Raw genomic sequence first — 24,091 nt, forward strand, 5'->3', positions numbered from 1 at the left:
CTACAGACTTTATACGTTAATGCTGAAAAGCATTCCTTTTACGAGCGTTTGGTGGCTAGGGATGACACATGGATTTAGCACTGGGACCCATAGGTAAAGCCCCGGGTCTTCCGCGAAATATCGCGGAATCCTTTGTTTGGCACGGAATTTCACGGAATCCCTTATTTTTAAGGGGTACAGATATTAGAGTTCTCAAATTCGAATCAAATATCAGTCACTCGAAGTGTTTCATTCGCGAATCGATTACCCAATATTCGGATTTCAGAATATCCGACCACTCTCGGAATATGAACACCTCCTGAAAGTGGGCTTCACCTGACGCTTCCCTGCATCATGTAAAGCCTGCTTTACGAAATTGTCCCTGCTGCAAGACTCACACACAGAGATTATAGTTTAGCTTAAGGTAACATTATCACAAGTTTATTGTGCATACTCCACCTGAGGAAGGGGCGGCGTCCCTCCCATGTGCATTTTAGTGGTGGCAGTGGGGATTTTTATTTGATGTTTTGGAGTTTTCCTTACACTTAAGTAATGCCTACAGCCCAGAAACAAAAAGGGTGTCCCAAGGATGTAACTTCCACAGGTCATGTATTGTAAGCTCCTTCCTATAAAGTTCCTATAAACTCTGTAGATGCCGAAAGATCTTTCAGCAGGTATAAAATGATTACAGGCAACAGACTGCATTCTTTGTCAGAGGAGAACACATGATATCATTAGGGCCTGACTTTTTCGGGTTTTATTTTTGGCCAAATTCGGGGGGTAAATATCGGGTGATATTTTTCATTTGAAAATTCGGGTGTATTCGGGTTAAATCCTGTTACGGCATATTCTGTCGTCAGGAATTCGGGTGTATTCGGGTGATTTTTTTTGTTTAATAAAAATTTGTCTTAACATGGAACTAACGTTTAGCAATGTTATCAAACTTTATTTTAATGCACGCTTATGAGTGTGCCACGTGACCCGGATGTTTTCGGGTAGATTCGGGTTAAACCCGAATTTTACAGATTTCGTTCGGGGGGTAAATATCGGGCGGATACGGGTTTAACCCTAAAAAGTCAGGCCCTAGATATCATGTATGTAATGCTGAGCCACAACAGTGCTTTGAATCTAATTTAAAAAAAAAATTTTTTTGTTCCCACATTATCCAAGAAAGTAAAGGGTTTCCCATTTCAAGCAGCTGTTGACTGCTTGCCGCGGAAAATCACAGAATTTACAAGTCTGTGCCGCAGAATTTTGAATTTGCCGCAGCCGAAAACCAGGTGCTTTACCCATAGGTAAGCAAGAAAGCATGGCATGAAAACATCCACATTTTCTACCACACTAAAAGTTCAAGACAGCATCTGCAGATCATGTCATGGCAACAACTTTTGGGATGAGGATAGTAGGTATTGCACTGCATTTTTGCAAGTACAACCAAGTACTTGTTTGATTGCGCAAGACTATTACAGAAAAATACTGGGGTAAATTGGATCGAAAAGTTCTGTTCCATTTCATGACAATGCCTCACACACATTACACAGGAAAGTAGCACTTATGTTTCCAATCACCCTTCCCATTCTCCAAACATTTGCCCTGCCCACCATTTCAAGAAGCATCTACGAGGGCACCAATTTCCCAATGATGAGCTGAAAGAAGCTGTTGAGCATTACTTTCAGGGGTGTCGCACAACCACCATCTTCAGAGGACTTGCAAAGAGACATGTTAAGTGTAATGATGTTTATGGGGATGGTTGAAATGTGAAGGTGTTCCTCTATTTTCTTCCGAGGCTACGAAATTACTGAATATGCATGAGCTGCTGGTTATTGATGGAGCTACGCAATGCAGGTGCTAGTATTGGCCCTTTGCTCAGCACTTCCCACACAGGATGCATCAGTTTCATTCCCATTCCTACTACCATATCAGTGGTTGTGGATGGGAATCTAAACATACATCCTCAGAAATGCAAAATGTATTTGTTTTTTGTGGGTTTTCCCCAAATACCTCAGCCTGCAGTTATGTATACAAATGTGTACAAAGGAGAGGAAGAAATGAAAATTTGAGAGGAAAAGTACTTTTTATTTTGTAAATTTCTATACAAGAAAAACCGTAATCAGACCGTATGATGCAATACACCTTCAAAAGAGGTTGCAGACCTGGGAAAGATGTATAACCATCATGTAAGTGACAGTCACACAGTGAATTGACAGTCACACAGTGAATTGACAGTCACACAGTGAATGGAAGGCACAAGTCAGATTAATTTGAAGAATACTGACACAGATACCACACATGGTTGATGAGGTTTTTTCAAGCCTTAGGCTTGAAAAAAAAAAAAAAAAAGCAACAACAAGGCAGCCGGGAAAAACATTTCACTGCGTTCATTTGATCGTCCCCTCGGTCCTCTACCATGGGTTCATTTGACGCCATACAAAATAGGCTCAATCATTTTTAGTAGTACCATGCGTATATTGAGAAACTGCTCAAAAGTCCCCTTGAGTAGTTTCTGAATACAGACCGGATACTACAAGGCCTTTTTGTTGTATAGTGGATATAGACTGTATGATTCCACACCATGATTTATTTATGACAAACGTAAAAATACTTTATACAATATTCAACAAAGACACGACAGTGAATTAAATTTTTTTTTCCATGAAACAACAGTAAACAAGTACTAAAAAAGATGTAGCGGTGGCAAAGGAATAAAGCAGTAGCAAGTGCACAAACAGAGCAAAAGTTGAAGCAGCTAGGAACACAACCGAATGGAGCTCCTGCCAACAATGACAAGGAATCCGTCATCTTGTAGGTCTTTGAGGGCATCTTCAAACATGTCTCGGGTAATCATCTAAAGAGAGATAGCGAGTGTTATTTCTTTGCCATTGTTTTGAAACCATATACCCTCATACTCAATAGACCCGTAGGTTAAAAAGCGATAAAAACCGGGCTGTTTGGTGGTACATTCTAAAAGCTATAAAATACACACCCACCCAATATACCCACCATATACCCAACCCACGTTAACATGACCACTGCCGTTCACGTATATTTTGGTCATAAAGCGAATTGTCATACTAACAAGAAATACAACCTCCGGACAGACCGCTACGCAGAATAAAAGCCGACGTATTTATGACGATTTATTTTCTGAAAAAGTCTGTTACCAATGTCTAGTTGGAGCAATTATCAGTAATCAAGTTTTGTAAATGGACAATAGCACCATCAACTGCGCACTCGTTATAAATGTCCTATTGTTCAAAGAATAACAGTGCAACTTTTAGTGCTTCGCTTGCCTCCTTCGCAGTGACATGTGCCGGCCCACTCAGCTCACCATCAGGCACCCCATTCACTGAACCACAGCGTTATCGGGCGACCTCTGGGCAGACCCAATGTGTCACTCTCTGAAAGCACTGTGCATGTCAGCAGCACTGTGTGACCTGGCCCTGTGGTCACTGCCTTTTAAGCACTTCAGCGGTTCGAAAAGCGCTATGCGTAATCCCAAGGTCAACAACATCAGGAGTCATCCCAAACCTTGTTGGCCTACTTTAACACGTGTTGCCCTCTGCCTAGGTACGTGGTAACCTCTCCTTGGGGCTAGTCTGATGCTAAAGTGCTGCGGCCATAATAACGAGAGGATAATATCATATACGTGTTTGACCCTACTCGTGACAGAAATCTCGGTCATTGTTGGATAAGCAATTGTCGTACTAACGAGGTGGATTTACACTGCGGCAAAATGGTTCCCAAGAAAAACGGCCATAAAGCGAGCACATCAGATTAACAAGGGGGTCACGCTAATGCGGGTTCACTGTAGCTCATATGGATCAGCAGCGCATAGCAAAGAACTAATTTTTGTAATGCCCACCTCATCTACATGTGCAGCACTAATCGTTCCTAAATAGGTGGGACAAATATGACACCACAAACTGAACCTCACTGGAAGTAAATTAATGTAATACTCTGAGATGCATCATAGATGTGCAAATATTTAAAACTGACAATTCATTTAAACTGAGCAACATTTAACAGAGCTTTTGAACCAAAGCCTGAACGAAAGAATTCTTTAGGTTACTTTTTCTGGACAACAAATTCAGAACTTGCATATTTATGCCTCGTATATACTGGAGTGGAAAAAAAGAAAAACCTGAAGGAGACTGAAAATTTCAAAATTTGAAGCTTTCACACCAGCGACTTTCTTCAGGGTGAACATTTTTTGGGTGCAAATTATTGTTCTATAAAATTGTATAGCCTACCATAAGAGCATGCTGCAAAGTTACCTTCAAACCTTCATATAGGTTTCACAGATGATGCTCAATTTGAAACACAAAATACATATCACCATATGGGATGGCTGCTGACATGTAAAAAATACAAAAATCATGCTGTTTCAAGTTGTTTATTATGCGTACGGTCTACTGCGTTACATGGCTGTAGACTAAGTAAAAGTGTGCATGCGCGCATGCATGAGAGAGGCGCATTATAGAGAGTGCCATAGAACACTCCCCAGCTACGATACATGAGTCAGGTTGCTAGCGCTATCTGCTTCTCTGCACTTCATTCAGTTATCTAAGTCATGGTCAAGCTAAGAACAACGTTGAGGGTCCCTCATTTTCTCCCTGTATTTAACCACCAGAAGCCAGCATGGTGTCTGAAATGTTGTATGTAGAATTTCTTCGGGCCATATTCACTTTTGATAAAGGTTATTTTCATAACATAACGTAAACGTAATAACAATATATTATAAAGTTCTACTTCAGCACAGGAGATGCCATTCTTAGGCTGAACACAACTATAGTCTATTGAGACAGTAAGAGGGGGAACTGAGATGCCTGGATAAGCAAGGTATGCCTGTTTTCATATTCTGTTACCTAAAGATGTCATTATCCACACAAGTAAAAAAAAAACTACTTAGCAATTACTAGCTTGAGCTCATACTGTATGAACACAGCACAGTTATTCTTCCAGCGTGACAGCCAGGACGATAGAGACGTTGAATGTCATGACTGAGTTACTTACAGCATCTGACTGCTCCTTGAGGTCAGAGAAAACCTTTTGGTAGGCAAAGCTCTGCTGTGCCTTTCCACGAGCTCCTAGCATTTTTCTGAGAGCCTGCGTTATTTCAGCCCTCCTCCTGCGTGAACTGGCACTCATGCCAGTTGTCAGGATGGAGATATCAATCTTTCCTGATGCAGGATCTGTCGCGGACTGCTTGAGAGCTTCTCTGTGAAGCCTGTCAAAGGTGTTGATAAAAATTTGTTAACAGAGGTGCGCCTCAATCAAACTATACAATCAACTGTAGGAACTGAATCATACAGCAATTGTACTATGTGCTTGTTAAAAATCTACATAGAATACAGAGAACCACCAAGAAAAAACATACAGCTATAACCACAAATGAAGAAAAAGAAAGAAAGAAAAGTATCGAAGTGTTAGCAGCCATTCGTAACTATACTGGTAATCGTTGCAACCTCAGCCAATCACTTCTCACCTTGTTCACGAAAGGACCCCTGCCTCGTGTATGCATGCATGCTTAAGAGAGACGGGAGAGGGAGAGGCAGGTCGTGTATGCATGATGTAATGGTTAGCACACTTGACCAGTGATCAAGAAGTCTGAGTGGCATTGGAGGCTGTGTTCTGTTTGTGCATTTATGTATTAGTCTCAGCTGGTTACTTAACAATCATGAGGTGTCACCTCATTGTTAAGATACAGCATTCAATTAAAAAAACAACAACAAAAAACCACACAAAAGTGTAACACAAGGGTAAGTGTGTAACACTCCAATTACTTGTAGCCTCCTCGGGATGTGCTCCCTTAGGAGCAGTTTTTAAGAACAAGATGTACAATGGGAATTTGGCCCGCTAGCAGGACTGCACTACAACGGTGTGGCCGTCCTGCTTGGCATCAGCACGCCAACTTCATGGCCAGCAGTTGTAATGTCCGTGTAGCAGATGACAGCACATTAAGGATCGCATGCAGAGTTCCACATGAGTTCCATTTTACTACTCCACCCTGAAGTGGTCCCCAACCCGGGGGGTTAATGTTATGACTAGTTGCAAACCTTGTTACTGGAAGTTGTGCCATCTCCGGATGGGGTGCGGTGACTTCCAAATTGGCCACCAATCTTTGTTGATGCCATCGCCTCATGGTAAAGCGAGTGGTTACTAAACACTCAACTACTACTAATCTTTTCATTGCCCACAATAAGACGGTTTACCGAAGAAGACAACAAACATTCTACAAAACATTCCTGTGCTGTTCACGAAAAGACCAACATCATAACACTTTCCCAGATATGATAAAAGGTTTTCGCATACTTTCATCACCTTGCATATGGTATAGCCAGCATTTTTACACGTTTGGAGGTGATGACCTATAGCTCACCTCTTAGCTTCCTCCACATCAACCATCTCAACAACACTGGAGAGTCTAACTTTGGCATGAGCCTCTGACAATCGGATGAGGGACTCTAGCTGACGTGGGAATGCAGAAACTTGTCCTTTCCCACTGCCCATGCGTCGCATATCTACGTAGGCTTGGATCAAAGCTTGCCCTGCCTCTTCGTTCATTTGCGGGTGCACGTATGTCCTAGCATAGGCAATATAGTCCTTCATCAGACCCAACTCCTGCATAAGTAATGGTACAACAGATGAGAACCCTCATAAAAAACTGTGCTCAAAAGAAAATGGCTATTCACAAATTTTTTGTGAGGGAAAAGTTGAGGAAACCTGTGCAAACTATATACAGGGTGTCCCACCGAAAAAGGGCCAGGGGCTAAAGAAAAAAATGGAGTACTCTACACAAATGGAACCAACTGTACGTGCTTGGCAGTTGTGTGGTCTATCCAAAAATATTTTTTTCATTGCCCCTTGTCAATTAATTAGCGGCAATTAATTTTCTAACCTTCTAATTATAAAAGCGACAAAGTTGTTCCAATGAGAACATCTGATCTCTTCGGTCACCTGATACCAAAGCCGTTTTCAGAACAAAAATCCGTTCGATAGATCGTTCTAAAAAAATTCCTGGAGGAACACCATTTTTTTCTTATTTTGTTCATTGCACATCTCTATAGACGTGTCTTTCGTTCACCCCCAATACGAGAGGATGAAAGAGCACACTATTGCCTATTGTGTCCTGGAAAAAGATTAAAAGAAAACAGAAAATGCAACCCAAGATAAGGGCAGTTGCGATAGAGTCACCCGATACATTTATTTTGTTTCCGCAAGTTAAATCTCATCTTCGACGCATGAGGCGGCACTGTGCTCTTTCACTCTCTCACACTGGGGCGAAGGAAAGACGTGTCTTCGAAGATGCGCAATGAACAAAATAAAGAAAAAAATGGTGTTCCTTCACGAACTTTTTGCGCACGATCTATCGAACGAATTTTTGTTCTGAAAACAGCTTTGGTATCAGGTGACCGAAGAGATCAGATGTTCTCATTGGAACAACTTCGTAGCTTTCATAATTAAAAAGTTAATTATTGAAAGTTAATTAAGACATTGCCTTAGGAATCCGCTAATGCCCTCCTAGGGAGTGCCCTTCAGCACATGCTATACTGCAATTGATTTCATCTCGGAAAAAGTCAGATATATTTTTAAATAATATGTTCACATTTAGCTGGGACACCTTGTATGGTGCTCTCTTCTTACCAGCTGTTCCTCTTCCATTTCTTTCTCATTTCGGTAGTACAGGGAGACAAGATGACGGGCCAACCTCCGATCATAAGTTTCATCTTGAGGATCGAGCATTAAGAAAATGAGATCAAATCTGGAGAGCAGTGTGTGTGGCAGTTGGATGTTTTCAATGATGGTTTTGTTGGTATTCCACTGTGACTCAACTGGATTGGCTGCAGCTAATATGGAAGTTCTAGCATTCAGCTGGCAGATAATACCTGCCTTGGCAATCGAGAGAGTTTGCTGTTCCTGGAGACATTTAAAAAGACATTGTCAGCGAGACAATACGTTTAGAGCTGTGGTCACAATTTATACTCAAGATATATATCCTATACATAAAAAACTGGATGCTCACCATGACTTCATGCAAAATAGAACGCGTTGAGTCACTCATTTTATCAAACTCATCAATACAGCAGATGCCATTGTCACTCAATACAAGTGCACCACTGAAACATGAATGATTCCATTAGAAACAAATTCAGCAGAGAATAAAAACCATTAAGAATTACTTATGGTCAGTGAAAGTAAATTATGTTTTACGACTAAAGAAGCTGTTAAACAAAACTGAGAATGCCAAAATGAATTGCAGCAATATACTGACGTCTGCAAGACGAGTTGCCTGGTCTCTGGGTCCTTGGTAATGTAAGCTGTGAGACCAACAGCACTTGAGCCCTTGCCAGAGGTGTACTGCCCCCTGGGAACCAGATTGTGGACATACTGGAGTAACTGGGACTTGCTTGTACCAGGATCTCCACACAACAGGATGTTTATCTCTGCCCTGCCAAGTTAAAAAAAAAAAAACACTTCTGTTAGCTGTGTTACACTTACATCTGCTTGATCTGTCTTGCAGAACTGCTACCAAAATGAATCCATCAGCTACCTAAATTTGCCCCGTCCTGTGTTGTTGAATTCTTTTCTGGTGCCACCAAATAGCTGAAGCAAGATGCCCTTCTTGATGTCTTCATTCTCATAGATGCTAGGAGCTACATCAAACATAAGTAAATGTAATGAGCATTTTACAATGTCTGTCATCACAGTTTGAAAGGCTTCCCCATTTAAAGATTACCTAAAGCATGAGCCAGACGCTCATAAATATCTGGCAATGTTGACAGTCGCTTCAGCTCTTCAATCCTTTCAGGCGTGAAGTGACAGTCTTTACTATAAAGAAGGAGGCAGATCAGCAGAAACACTCAGCCAGGATATCAAGTTTAAAAAATCTGATCAGGTAATATATGAATTTTCCCTTGCACAGCCACACACATTAGAAATGCATAACAGAACCACTATGCACACTAACACAATCCCACAAACTTACGCATCTTCCGATTCTTCATGAAGCCTCTTTGTATCCAGTTTACGGAAATGAACAGCATCAATATGAGTCTTGTAGACTGCTCTAACATTGCGTTGGCGTGGGTTGACTCGAACAGCTGATGCACGATATATTCCGGTTATGGTGATACTATTGAGTGACAAGAGTATAAACAGAGTGAAGGCACGTTAAATGCAAGAGTTAACACCTCTTACCGATCTCCAGGTTGTACAGCATCAACGAGGTCATTGTGAGCATAAATTACAACAGTGTGAGGTGTCTGACCAGCTGGCATGTCCTCTGAAAATATGTACAATTATGTACAAGCATGTGTGTGCAAGGTCATCTCGCTATGCAACGAACACGTTACTACACCTCCTGGATGTAAAGGTCTTATAACATGCTCCTGTTCAACATGACTAACACAACCTCCTGAAGAGATACACCTGTTCGCAGCAACTTACATGAAGCTAGACTCACAAAGTCATTGAGCGATATATAAAACAAACTGCAATGTCATCCCATTACCTGGTGCCTCTTGCAGCTTCATCATTTGTTTGTCAGAGAATTGGGAACGGTTGTGCACAAGAGCAGATGAGTGCTTTGTAGAACAGTGACGACAAGTAACTGGCTCGGCAATCCGACCCCGATCCATCTCCACGGTTTGGGTAAAGGAGCACACTGAGCAGCGAAAGAAAGCCTCACGCATCTCGGGAATTACGTTGGATGTCCGGATTACCATTCCACAGATAGTTACCAGCTGATCGATATCTTAAAAGAGAAAAAAGATACTTCAAATATCACTACTACTGCTGAAAGCGTCTCCCGAAACACCATTACCCTCTGGGTTCAGTGATCTCATGTTCTGAGTCTTCTCAGCATTGAAGGGTCGAACTTGAATCTGATGTGGCAACTGGGCATCAGGGAACTTCTCAAAAAACATTTCGTTGGCAGCCATGTCAAAAGTTGGGATGACTTCCTGTGGGTAGCATTTCAGCTGACGGTAGAGATCAGCATCAAAGTGGCGAATGTGAGCGCAGTTAACGTTGAGGAATGGCTCTTCCAGAGTATACACCTAATAATAATAATAATAATTTTAAAAAAAAAATTATGGAAGGAGGTTCAAACATTGTTGTGAGAACAATCCTCTCACAATATTTATGTTCACACATGTGCACAAACAAAGAAGCCAGGTCAACAGTCTGTTCCACTAATATTTGGTCCCCCATTTAGTGCTAACAAAATTTTGCTCATACAGAATACAGTTACCAGGGTCGTGTGATCATATGATGTGTTTACATGCAACACTTGTACCCAAATACAATTTAAATAATCTATATTTTCAGTAATAAGTTGCTCGCCATGTTTCCCAGCCCATTCACACAGTTTCCCGCGCCATGCTCTCCGCAGCAGGGATGCATTAACCAGAGGACGACCTGTTCGGTAGCAAAGGACGTACAAGTTTATTGTACACGCATGGCAAAATCATGTGTTACGCGACATGGCAATATCGGCGCTACCAAGAGTCGGAGTAGAGGCTGCGGAAGTAGTAAGGTTCGTCCGCTCAACCGATGAGGGATGTAATCCGACCATCTACTCAGACTTTCGAGCCAAAACTGCCCAGCAGACTCGCGCTGGCTCTAGCCAAACCTCGGTCGTCCTTTGTGGCTCGACTGGCCGACACCGGTTCCGTGGTTGGCGCCCTTGAATCGCTGCCTTGAGGGACAAGAGGAATTCCTTCCCCATCATACTTCCATCGCGCAATGGGGGTTCAGAGTCTCACTAAATGAGTGAAGGCCGAAGTTCTGGAGCCACCTCTCCGCATTGCAGTGTATGCGTAGGAGACAGGCTACCGCACTTACATTTTCCTATGAGTATTTTCTTGAAGGAGCAAAGAAGCAACATTCAGCATTGCTCAAAACCCTGCTTCATTCATCAAGCGCTCTATGAAAAGTCACCATGCACAACATTTTTCCTATGTGGTGCTTTGACCTTACACATTTAACTTTAGAGGGAAAAAAAAGAGAGAGGGAGAGAGAGAGAGAAAATAGTTGCTTACCTCCTCTAGCTTTTGCAAGTACAAAGGCTGCTCTAAGTCAATGCCATCCATGCGTTCGTCTGATTCTACATCAGATTCTACGAAGGTACGCAGGAACTGTTTGAAGCGGTCTTTGCAGTGACTGACAACCACATCGGTGCCCCAGATCACTAGCTGAGGTCCAGCGCCGGAATCGCTGGTTCCTACAGCAGGAGCTGTTGTTGTTGCATCCATCACTTCCTGAAAGCAACAAGTGTTGCATTTTTTTTTATATATGAGAAAGGTAATTTTTGAAAAACACCAAGCACTTTGTTTCCAAACTCACAACGCACCCCATCACTGTTGCCAATTGTAACCTGGCGCATTCTACGATCATTACGGATGTCCGACCGATGACGTATTGGAGTTCCACGACTGAAAAGACAAAACATTGTGCTTTAGATTTCTGTGGCAGGTACAGCACTATCGTACAGTCCAATAACTACTAGAATATATTTTATGTTTTACTTGAGTATCATCCACCACTTCCTGTCATAGCTCACATATGCTGTTCCATCAGCCAACTGGATGCTAAACTTTTAAAGACTTTCTTGAGTCAGATTTTGAGCATAATGTGGTGCCTAAAACAGAACTTCCCAATCCTTTGCAAGTTCTGAAAATCGTAATCTCGACTGGCGACATACTCTATAAGTGGTTAAATTTGCGGGCTCAATAATTCGCAAATTTGTGAATAGCCAGGATCAGACAATAATTTGCAGTACTGCGATTTTCAACCCTGCACCAGGCGTCTTAGGAGCTCTCCACGTTGAAGTCCCGGGAAGAAATTAACAAAAGGTATATTAACTGGGAAGTAACCTGCTCTATTTGTCTTCCGTTTGAGTCTGACTCAGAGCTGCGATTAAGGGGCCCTTACTCAGCTGGTATCTGGTACATGGAGCAGGTACGATTGGCACATGATAGTGATCCTGTAACTTTTGCAAAGGCCGCTCTGAGTGGCACCATGCTTAAACCCATCCAACTGGCTGGATGATGCAGGCTTACAAGGAACTGGAATCACAGGACACTGACATCCACGCAGTATTCATGAAGGCTAGACTACTGTCTCCACTTGCAATAGAGAAGAACTGAACACTTTATGAGGCAATGTAGTGCAATAGTGCAATGAAATGCATACATCAGTTACCTCAATGTCTAGGGCCTTATTTATTACAGATTTCTTTCTCGCATTGCTCCGTCATTGGTTCTAGTATTTCGTGGAACTTCAAATTTGCGAAAAAAAGAGTGCTCGCAAATTTCGAGAGAATTCGTTCCTCACAAAAATTGCTACTTATTAGGGCTCGGGGTCTAACACGTTTTTCCGATTTTCGTTTAAAACGTGTCGTTAATACGAAACGTTTAAGCGCTTTGTTAAGATGAAGAGGTTGAACGTTATGTCAAGGTCGTTTAAACGCCTTGTTAATACGAAACGCAACGCCTTTCGAAACGGATAGCTATTTAAACAACTTCTTATCTTTATTCATGGGAAACATGGACGCACCAGGCATTATGGGGACAGAGACAGAAGTTGTCCCCGTTATGCCTGGCGCATCCATGGTTCCCATCAGTTACGCCAGTTTCTCACTGTCTTATAAGTAGCTTATTACTTCAGTTCATATTTCGCTTTTAAGCAACCCTATTTGTTTTTCTTTTTATTGCATCCATCCATCCATCCATCGCCTATTTGTGTTCATTTTCGTCGTTCATTTCATTATGAACCGACATGTTTCACTATAGTTTTAAACATGTCGAGCTCGTAATGGTGATGACATTTGAATCTTTTGGGTAGTTTATACGAAAAATTGCATATTTATCTTCTTTACGCAAGTAGTATTTTGGTGAAAAGGCCAACGCGGAAGATTGTCACCTTGTGCGACTACTTTAGCCTGAAGCATGAAACCTGCTCCTTCCTACTGGTTCCCACCATTGCACTCTAAAACCAGAGCATCTGCCAATTACGCGTTCACCAGAACCAATTCGAAGAAGAACCAATCACTGTCCCGAATGGTACCATTCTTGCGCCAGAGTGGGAAAAAAAGGGATGAGGACGACTTTTGTGACACGATGCGCTGACGCGAATTCCCACAAAGAGCCGTACACCTCCAGTTATGAACAAATTGGGATGGAGAAAAGGATAACACCCACCAAGAAACGGAATAAAATGCGCCCTGCACTGTGACTGTTCTTTATTAAACATAAGACGGTCAGAAATGAGCGGGACAAAGTAACATGTCACTTTAATGATACCCTGCACTATCTTTCAAGGAAAGTAAGCTAGAGTGTTTAGAGGAGGAAAGAAAACGATTAAAAACGATTATGTTAAAAGAAAACGATTAAACGTCTTTTAGGAAAATGTTATATACGTATACGTGCCGCTGTACGTTGATGCAAACGAAAATGTTTAAACGTACCCTGGGAAAACGTTTAAATACGTATATGTGCTGTTAAATGTATATCTAACAGAACACGTTTAAACGTGTTTTAAGAAACCATTTAATGTGTGAAAAGTGTTACGAAACGTGTTTCTTAAGAATGTAGAGCTCTACTACTTATACGTACTTCGATTCTGCAGGCAATTCTCGAAAGACTCTTGTTAGTTGACATCCATAGTAACGCAGATCTTTATTTATCCTCTTTAAATCCTATGCCAATTGGCATTGCACCCACTTTGCCATGTTTAAACATTTTTAAACAATGACAGCAAGTGGCTTCATAAACTAAAGGCAAGTAAGCATTCAATTCGTTCAATTGCTGCAATGCTCTTTGCAGTGTGTCATGATTAGAGGTGAGCGCGGATAACATTGACAGTGTCCACATCCACACTGTACTTGTGCACGTAAGATCTGCGACCGCATCCGCACTAGTTGACAGAGGTGTACCCGTATCCGCAACCACGTGGATGACGAAAACGTTATCATACGAACGTTTTCAGTTTTCAGCCTGCAACCCACTCAGGAACATCATGTCATCCATAATTGTCCTGAAAAATGCTGTTAAAGGCACAGCAGTGCAAAAGATGACACCTTTCTGGATCACAGTCGACCACCGTTAATATGAAAACGGCCGTTACCGCAGATATTGATCCTAACGCAAACTGTCATGTTAATGAACAGTATATCACACACATAAAAGAAAGCCCTATGCATAACACAAGGCTGTGCTATGATTTATTGCAAAACAAGAGACATTGTGAAGGACATCTAACAGTTCATATTTACAAACAAAATCCAATAAAAGTGTTTGCTTAGTTAGATTTTCTATCTGCAGTTTTTCCAATGATATTGCTCATTCAACCAACGAAGACCAATCATTGAACCGACAGTGGTCACAACATCGAGGGAAGAATGCACGTGTTCACCCCCCCCATTTGTGCAAAAAACTCTAATTGTCAGATAAGCGAAATGTCATATTAAAGAGGAGGATTTACACGAGAGAATGGTTCCGGAGCAAAATGGTCATAGAGTGTCATAAGATGTCAAATTAACAAGTGTCATATTAACGAGGTTTGAGATTCTACTGATGTCAACTGTGGCTCCACTGGGCAACGTCGACAAAAATACTACTGCTTGCAACGAGAACGCTGAAGCAGGCAGCCATGGACGACACAAACACATAAGCCCATGAACCAATGAATTCAAATAACCCATGAAAAACGTGCTGACGCCAGGACTCGAACCTAGGCCCTCCTGATTTTCGGTCAGAAATATTTACGGATAAAATGTGGATATCCGTGTGAACCGCAGAGGTTTTATTCGCACTTTATCCACGTGGATTTCAAAACATTCTATTTGGACAATGTAGTGCGGGTATCCCTGCGGATCCGCGGGTATAACCGACCCCGCGCACACCTCATGATTGCATTATTTCAGGAAGTTCATTGGGCTAGATTTCAAAACACAGGAAGAAAACATTTCGATAGTGAAAATGAGTGAAGGAGCACTTAGGATCACATAGAGTGTTGTAAGACTGGAGATCTTACATGTTTGATCGTGGTGTCCCTGTGTTGGCAGAGCTAGGTGTTCCATAATGCAGCGGAGAGCTGAGGTCGAGCTCATTGAACACTGGAAAAGGAAAGGTATAGAATATTGAAATATAGAGTATTTTGCAACCTAAAAGAGAAAAACATGGTTGTTAAAGGGTTTTCGACACTTTGAGACGTGTGGTTCACGACATCATGCACACATTGTATTACACACCAGTGTATTGAGCAAGGAATCATCATTCTTCTACTCATTTTTCTATGCGTCATATGTTGCAAATTGTTACCAACTGGTTATGTAATTCCACTCCCCCATGTAATGTCTCTTGACCTATGGGGTATCTTGAATAAATAAATATATACAAACAAACCATTGAACATGCGTGTACATCAAGGTCCATTGGCAGTCATACACACGTGATCTCTCGCTTGCTGCCACAAAGGCGGAGACTCCTGCCGTGATGTCAGAGCCAGATTAGTTTAGGTAATTGCAGTGCAGAGTTTCTACGCCTCTATGACGCCCTTTGTTGCAAATCTTGAAATGCACGTTCACATCCATGAAAATAATTGTATTTTACATTTATCTGGCTCTGGCATAACGAAGGACCAAATGTTGCAAATCCTTTAACTTCCTTGAAGCTGTTCTACCTAGTAGCTATTAACAACGCACATGAAAAGAAGAAAAATGCAGGAACAAATGGTGTTACACTTGGTCCTCTTTGGGCGATCACAAAAAGATAAAGTGAGGCTCTCCTTTACTTCCTCGTAAAAATACTTTATTCTTAAGTAAACAACGCAGTGGGTACCTTCAGCTGCAATTTGTCAGTTCTATGAAGCAAAAAATTGGAAAACATGAAACAAACACACTAAATCTTGACAGTCTTTGTCGAAAGTGATTGCCAACAAAAACGGACTACCACGTGCTTAGCGGGTTTCCTACCTGTCAAGTTTCTAGGGTATGGACTGGATGGTGGAATCTCATTAGGACCATCAAGAGGTGATGAAGGCAGAGGAGCCAATTCAGATGTTGACGCCTCCCCGCGTCTACTGCTAGGACTCCGGGCATCGTCGCGGGACCTCCTGGATGCTGATAAACCACATCATGAAATTAGAATGTGCATGTCATCTCAACCACCACCGACCTAAATGAAGTGCACCCATGAAGTGCACCCATGAAGTGCACCCATGAAGTGCACCCACCCTCACATGTAACAGTGATAAGAATTTTGGGACAGAGGTGACCTCACATTGTTTACAACTTCCACCATTTCTTTTGCCACGACGAACTTAAATGCCACCAGTGAACACTATCAGGGTGTGTACCAAATAGTAGCCTTCAAATTTCCCGACTTTTCCAGATTTTCACTGACTACTTCAAGCAAATTCCCTGACCAAACCAAAAGGGAACTTCGTGCCTGCTCCTACATTTTGATACAGATTACTCATAAAACAGATCATTTATTAAATTTGAACAAACAGAATACAAACAAGTTTCTCCTTACTGTTTTTATTTTTTTTTCCCGCAGTAGGGAGACCTCGTACTGTGCCTCATCTATGACAGTCTTTTTTTAGTTGAAGGTCACTTATTCGTGAGGCTGCCCTACTTTTCTACCTCTGAGCTTGTCGTATCGGCGACACGTTACTCGGCTGCAGCGTGGCCGCTCAACCGCACTGATCGGCACTCGCAATTCGCAACGCATCTTCCCCAGTAGCACATATTGTGGCCTCGACGTTGCAGCAACGTTGCGAATGTTGTCCAATGTGGGGCAACGTTTATCAACATTTTGCAACGTTCCTGCAACATTATCAAAAGTGGACCAACATTACTTGATATTCAGCAAAGTTAAAGCAACACGGAAGGTCAACATTTGAGCAACGTTGCGGCCGAACGTTCCTGGAGCATTGTCAGAAATGGACCAACGTTACGTAGCATTCACCAATGTTCATGAAACATTGTAGAGCAACGTTGAAGGAACATTGTGGCTCTACGTTTCCTGAACGTTGTGTATTGACTTTCCAGCAACATCACACTGGATAACAACCAAACAGTAGGTAATCACATAAGAAATGAAAGCTTGAATTAAAAACACAGCATATGACTGGGAGGGATGTCAAAAACGTTGAGTACACTTGACTCTTTCGGATGCACGGGCTAACTTCAAGGACGCATCCTGGTCACCGTTGCAAACGTTGTACACACTGCTACACTTAATGAGCATGCCCCTCAACACTTCGCATTTAGTATAGGCTCCATCCTGTTTGCAAATAGAGGCTATTGGTTGATGACAGCAAAATTTAGGGCAGTAACATTGCAGCAACATTGGAACAACGTTGAAACCATGTTGTCATTATGTGGCAGTACCATTGCACCAACGTTGCAAAGCTAATTTAAACATTGTGGCAATGTTGGCATGTAACGTTACTAGGATGCGGCTTCAAAAAGACATTAACCACGTTTTGACAACGTTTGTGGGCAACAATGTTCCACCAACATTTTGTGTTACAACGGTTCATGGCACTTTATTGCGATTTTCTGACTTCTGCTGCTTTTTGGCAACTTGCCTGATAATCCCTTGACTTTTCCAGTCACATCACAATTCCTTAAGAATTCCCAGTTTTTTAGGTTGGTAGATACCCTCACTATGCACTTTCACGAATTTCAAAAGAACCCCCAAAACTTCATGGTTCCAGATTCTTTGACAGGTGGTGGTGTCTCTCCCAGCCTGAGCATCTCCACATTGGAAGTATGCCAGCAGCTGCGACGTAGAGACAGAAACAGACCTTCAGGGTGTAATGTTGCCAGACGCATTGCAGATTGTGCACCCTATGATGTCATACTTCTCAAAACTAGAAATTAATTTTATGATACTTCCGCTTCACATAGAGAAACAATAATCTCTGAGAATACAGTGCGAGACATATGGATGGCGATGGCATAAAATTGGTAGGATTCTGAAGACTCAGTCCCTAGGGGCACTTTAACGTTTTCAGAAAATCTGCCAAGGTTGTTACAGCGAGCATCGATATAAGAATGCAACTTGCTACAAAGAAATCATTCATGTTCTTTTTTTTTTTGCACATTGCACAATAGGCATCAATGGATTCACCCTAAAATAAACGAGTACACAATCAAGTAGGAATGCCAAGAGGCAAAATGGAGGTACATACTTCTTGTATGAGAAGAGTGCATTCAGAAATAGATTTACAGTTATATACCAACATGAATGCAAAACTTGGGAAAATACAACCATATCCTGCTTATTCATAACATACTAAACCAGAAAACTCGTCCTCAGATTTGCACTGCCAGAAACCGACCTGCTACCATTTGGTTTTTATCCAATCATATGGAATTTGCTATCCATACCTGGATGGCAGATACAGAACACAATTTACCCACAAGTATCATTCTGAATGACTTGTTTCTCATCATCTGGTACATGCTCTTGGCATTTGCTGCCACTTGGCACTTGCCACTTCCCTTTCAACTGTGTTCAAGATTTTGTTATTCAGGCAATTATTGCATGAATGCATTCAGTTACTGTGTTACTCTACTTTGAGTAGCTAGCCAATGCTACTAGCCATTCTCACTGTTGTGCCAAAAACATCAAATCATTCACTCTCTGGTTGTGTAGCAGTTGGCAGACCTCTGAGAGATATCGAAAATGATGCTTCCAGCAAATCACTGTCAGTGACCTTATAAAATGAAGCATGCTAAAAGCTAAACAATTTTTTCCTGGAATAAGCACAGAACAGTCCAAATTTTCTGTGTTATTTTACATAACTGGCTCCCATGAATGTATTAAGTAAATTGTCAAACTCTGTGTCCAAGTGAGTCCGAATAACTCTCCACTGTACCGAAACAGTGCATGTGGCGGAAGTGTGTTGCCGCGTACCCGTCAGGTGGCGGAAAAGAAAGAAGTGGCACCGAGGTGAAGAGGAAGAGGGGGAGAAGGACATCAGGACAGTCTGTAGCCAGCACTGGATGGTTTAAGTGGTCTGAATGAACTACTGGTAACTTTGACTACGTTACAGTGCACTAATGGTCATAACAATTCATCAGTCACTACGTCTTTATACTACCATTATATCATTGCTGTTATACATCAAATCTCAATACTGTGTTCTACAGTCTCGACTATTTCTGAAACACATGAAGCCCATTTGAACTGCCCCCCATAAAGCAGACTACTGCTGCCTCAGTTTAAACCATCTGTCATGCGAAGAAGCTATAGAGCTACCTGCAAAAATGTAGAAAAGTATGCTACCCTGCTTCCTAATCTCAATATAATATGTCAGTGTGGCATGCGAAGTACTGATTTCTATAAGTTCAAATAACTGACTTAACAGGGTTACTTCAACAACTTAACATTGTTTTGACTTTTTCACAAATCTAGACCATCCTAAACTGCTACCTATTCTCATTATATTCAGCATGAGAAAAATTGCTGACAAAACCAGTCTTGCACGTGTGGAGACTTGGGGCCATTTGTCAGGCTTTGATGAAGCAGTATGAATGCAGTGTGTTAGTAACAGATTTTTATAATTACAGGCAGTACTACCAGGTTGCTATGGCTGACATATGCTCAAGTGGTACTTACGAGTGTTGCGTGCACTCCTTGAAGCTGCAAATATAGATTCACACACATTAGTGAATCACACGCAAGAAATATAAATATAATGCATCCACGCTAACCATGGACACAATTTTATAAACTAAGGAAATGTCCTTTTTCAATTGCAATCAATGGCAATATACTCTAGGTCAAGGTGGGATCTCAAATATAGCCACACAACCCCCTGGGGCATTGTCCTGATTAATTTTAACTAATAAACATTTTAATTATGAATAACAAAAGTTTGACACAAAGACAACATCTGTTCCTCTTGGTGCACTGGCTCTATTGCCACTTTCAGAAAAAGAATCAAGACAATATATCTCAAGGAATGACACCCACAAACATGGCAGATTTGGAGGTCATTTTTGGCACTCCGTCAGAAACGTGCTTTACCCCTTGCCCTTAATGGGACGGTTGTATCTCGAAACCAATCTATGAAACCAATACCACTCTATTCGGCACCGGATGACAATCCACCCGGCTAATGTTTTTCGTCCGAAAAGAACTTAGATATGAAACAAACAAATTTTAAAGATCAGCGCTGCCTCCAGGGCTGCAGAAGCCCCGGCGGCGTGACATCACTCCCTAAGCTGAGGAGTGAGAGGGCGGCGCTCAGAGGAGGAAAGGCACCGTCCACTCTGCGAGACTCCCGCAGCATTCCTTTTCTCAAGGATGCTCCCTCATTGATTCTTAGGGAGTGGCGTTTTCTCGTTTTTCCAGAGAGGGAACTCCAGAACACTCTAAACATTCGGCGTCTGCTCTTGTCATGCATTCCATCGAGTAACAGTCAAACTACGCAACTATTTCACGTGGGATTTGCGATATCGTGGTCCAGGAGGAATAAAATGACACTATAGTTTCGAAATTGACTACAGTGGAATGGGCCCGTCACTTTAAATGCGAAATGCCTTTGAAGCGAAAAGGCGGCAGCTTTTGCCCTCACTCCCAGTTGATGAGGACAACACCCCAGGAGCTTGCTAGTGCAGCCATACGATAGCCCACTCGACCTAGAATATACTGCCATTTATTGTAATTGAAAAAAATAAAAGAACTTCCCTGTTTCATGAAATTGTCTCCATAGTTGGCAGATACCGTGTAGAGACATGTCTACCTGCTCATGCAGAATGTCTCAGAAAAGAAGTCAAATGCCCTTCATTAACCATCAAAGGTGGAATGGTTGCAATTATTGAATACAAACGCCGATTGCATTTATCTTCTTATGATGCTTCTGATTTATACTGAACAATTTTTTTTTTTTTTGCCTTGCAGTTCTTGGATCAGACAAAGCTCATGTCATGCAGAAAATTTTGGATTGTTCTCAAATTCTCAAATGAAAACAGACAAGTAATCCTGATCACACATTAAGGGGGGATGTGGCTCTTAAAATGGTTAGAAACTCAATTTTTCAAAAACATTTTTATTGCAATGTTGGTTATCTGATCTATCAATTCATGAAGTATTTTGCAAAAATTCGACCCCAAAATGTCAATACATGTATAAGCTATATATATAAGCTATCTGTCCGCTTGACGGTACCACACTCCAGACACACTAACTTTGAGCTCTTCTTGCACCGAACAATGTAACGCGTAGCCACCTTGTTGGTTGCAACTGAAAGCGTGATTCGACAGCTTTCATTTGCCACTACATTTTCAGTCGTGGCTCCTACGTAGGCGGAGCTATGTCATGTTTTGTGCGCCTGTTGCACGTAACCTTCGAGTGTAGATTTCTAAGTTTGCGTTTTTGAGCCAATCACTCCCGCTATGTCTCATCTTTCTCGGTCTGTACTTGACTGATTCTGATGAGACTGGTACCGTTATGTTCGTGAATAAATCCTCCGGGGGGTGATGCTACTTTTATTGTTGAATTCAGTGCGTGATTTGCTGTGCTTAGCATAAGGACATAATTATGTCACCTATTTTAACCATTGCAAGTTGTGTTCTTGCCACTAAAAATTTTCTATGTGAAGAAAAGAAAATAGCATCACCCCCTGCAATAACCTTACAGCTGTACGAACACCCTATTTTCAGAATGTTTTTGTGACTTAAATTTCTGTTGCAGTAGGACCTATTAATTTAAACTTCAATATCATGTAACCTTTTTTGTGAATGGAGATATCTAAAATCTGAAGTCAGATTTGAGATCAGCATGTCAAAATACATATGACTGTAAAGTTTCATAAAGATACCTTAAGAAATAAAGATTTTAATTTTAAGAGCAACATTCCCCATTAAACTTTATACCCTGTGAACTTTCCAAATAGAGCGCAACTTCCTAAAACTCGCAACAAAGCTGACTTATAACTTATATGCACAACATCACAGTAATGTTTGTTGCACAATTAATCTCATGGTCGCGAAAGATTATGCTACCAATGCCTATAGAGACACATTAGACAACATTAATGTTGTCTGTTCTTGGCAGACAGTTGAAAAAGCACTTACGGGTATTATGGGCACTTCTTGATGTTCTCCTTGATGCTGAAAATTAACGAAGGCAAATATTACCACTATCAAGAAAAAAAAAAAAAAAAGGAAACAAAGTAACTTATTTGCTTTGACACTTCACCAGTTAATGTTAACAGTTTCATATCAGCTTCAATTGGGTATGCAAAAGCTAGCATATCTAGATGCAGCAAAAGTGATGCCACATGAATTATTTTTAAAAAAAATTTTTGAGGCTACTTGCAGTGATTTATCCAGACCCCCCCCACACCCCACCAAAATCTGGGAGACACCCCCTTAAATTTTGTGATATTACACAACATTTTGTTGAAAAGCATAAAAATACGTGGGAGTAGCCTGCATGTTGTGACATCACACTCCCCCTGCAGAGCCCGACACACCCCCAGGCACGAAATTCTGGGTAAAGCACTGCATGCCTTCAGAATCAAACGAAATTTACACCACTGTAACTACGTATCTGACATTGTATTCTGCCAAAATATTGTTTCTCTATGTGGTGCAGAAAAATCATAAAATTAATTTCCATCTTTGAGAACATCCTCAACAAAAAGATCTGGAAAGAAACTGAATGAATGTTTACATATGGTTTCCCTCAGTGACGGGCTCCATTGAAAGTGGCTGAATACATAGGTAAAGGCTCATGCACTTTTTGCGTTCATCTATGTAGCACTAGCAACATTTCCTCTTTATGAATACTGGTGCAGACAAAAAGTGCAAGCATATGTCCATGTTTTCCTGTGTGTTCTTCACCATGGCGCAGACAAGCGTGACTACACTCCAAATTTTTATGACAAATTTCCCCCTTGCAAATACCTCACAAAGCCCTTTTTGTCAACCAGGGATTCACCCAAGATTTTCGTCCAAGGGGATTTTAGAACTCTGTTTGGCATATCAGCTGGCTACTGCCATGTGCATTAATGCAAAATGCATTCGCATCAGACTGTTTTTGAAGTTCTGGGAAAAATCCCTGCCATTTTTTTAACAGAACGATGCATCCTGTTCAAAAATACCCCTTTCAGGGAGATGTTTTTTTTTTCTTTTCTTTTTTTAGAATTTCAAATTTTTGACTATGTATTACCAGTTATCGTCTGCGAGTTATCGCCAGAAAAGTACAGAAGAGAAGTTCTTAAAGTATACAAGCTGTGAAGAGGTAGAATGCACTACCCGAGTACTTGGTACTTTGAGCACTCCCCATCACTGCCTGATGAACACTACAGTTCGCACTGCCACACTGAAGAATTGCGCATAACAAACAGGAAAATATCCCCTTCAGAAAGTAACACTACCTTTGAAATTTTTCATAATATTTCATAATCACACGCTTTGTCTTGCCCATATCAAACATATATTCCATATGCGCATCTTGCTCATGCTTTCATCAATTCTAATATAAACATCTCTAATGCCATACGTGTTCGCGGCTCCCTGCTTGAACTGCGAGTGCTCCGCGTAGATCTTGCCGGAGAAGACATTGGTGTGCGTTCTGAAATATCACGAATAAACTTCACTGAACAAACTGCTGGGAACTTCAAAGGTGTACACAGTAGATAGTACTCATTTCATGTACAAGGCCAACATCAAGTTGTGAGTGTATCTGAAATATCTTTGTTTCCAGCAAATGGGCACTTTTACGGCCTGACAAAGAGATGCACATTCAAGGATCTATTCAACTGTGCAAGCAGAAAATATGCAAACAACACACAAAAGCGACAGTGTTCGTGATCTGTCGCATAACACCTTCCGCTTCATACACCAGTATTTATAACTATATTTGTAGATATATCGACGAACATACTCACAATAGCAGCAACAGTCTTCAGTCGTCACTTCGTGTAGAGCGGCACAACTTTGGCGGGAATATTTCCCGCCTTTTAAATCACATGACTTGTGACGTATTAAGCGCAATAATAAAGTGAGTTGATTATTGTATTACATAACAATATTATAAGTAAGTTATACCACCATAACTGCAAAATTACAAAATTTATTAGA

The 24,091-nt window shown here is 41.3% G+C and overlaps 1 protein-coding gene across 1 annotated transcript; it reads right to left on the reverse strand.

Moving 5' to 3' along the window:
- Positions 1–2,034: 2,034 nt before the first annotated feature.
- LOC135377737 (DNA replication licensing factor mcm4-A-like) lies at positions 2,035–23,980 on the reverse strand. Its single transcript, XM_064610380.1, has 20 exons — positions 23,899–23,980; positions 23,511–23,582; positions 22,079–22,114; positions 19,617–19,640; positions 15,956–16,102; positions 15,016–15,097; positions 11,333–11,414; positions 11,022–11,240; positions 9,803–10,037; positions 9,491–9,733; positions 9,178–9,262; positions 8,966–9,112; positions 8,717–8,808; positions 8,531–8,633; positions 8,252–8,428; positions 8,003–8,096; positions 7,624–7,896; positions 6,359–6,600; positions 4,993–5,206; positions 2,035–2,824 (listed from the first exon to the last, which is right to left on the reverse strand). Exons 2-20 carry the CDS (start codon positions 23,569–23,571, stop codon positions 2,726–2,728), a joined length of 2,655 nt encoding a protein of 884 aa, XP_064466450.1. The 5' UTR covers positions 23,572–23,582; positions 23,899–23,980; the 3' UTR covers positions 2,035–2,725.
- Positions 23,981–24,091: the final 111 nt, after the last annotated feature.

This window comes from Ornithodoros turicata, chromosome 1, assembly GCF_037126465.1.
Source record: "Ornithodoros turicata isolate Travis chromosome 1, ASM3712646v1, whole genome shotgun sequence".
Taxonomy (NCBI): domain Eukaryota; kingdom Metazoa; phylum Arthropoda; class Arachnida; order Ixodida; family Argasidae; genus Ornithodoros; species Ornithodoros turicata.

What these genes read in the sequence shown, in the direction of transcription:
- LOC135377737 (XM_064610380.1), bottom strand. Translation starts at nt 23,571, where the DNA reads ATGTCTTCTCCGGCAAGATCTACGCGGAGCACTCGCAGTTCAAGCAGG. An exon ending in CATGAAGAATCGGAAGATGC is followed by an intron (nt 8,809 to 8,965) that starts GTAAGTTTGTGG and finishes CCTTCTTTATAG; the next exon opens with TAAAGACTGTCACTTCACGC. An exon ending in GCGTCTGGCTCATGCTTTAG is followed by an intron (nt 8,634 to 8,716) that starts GTAATCTTTAAA and finishes TGTTTGATGTAG; the next exon opens with CTCCTAGCATCTATGAGAAT.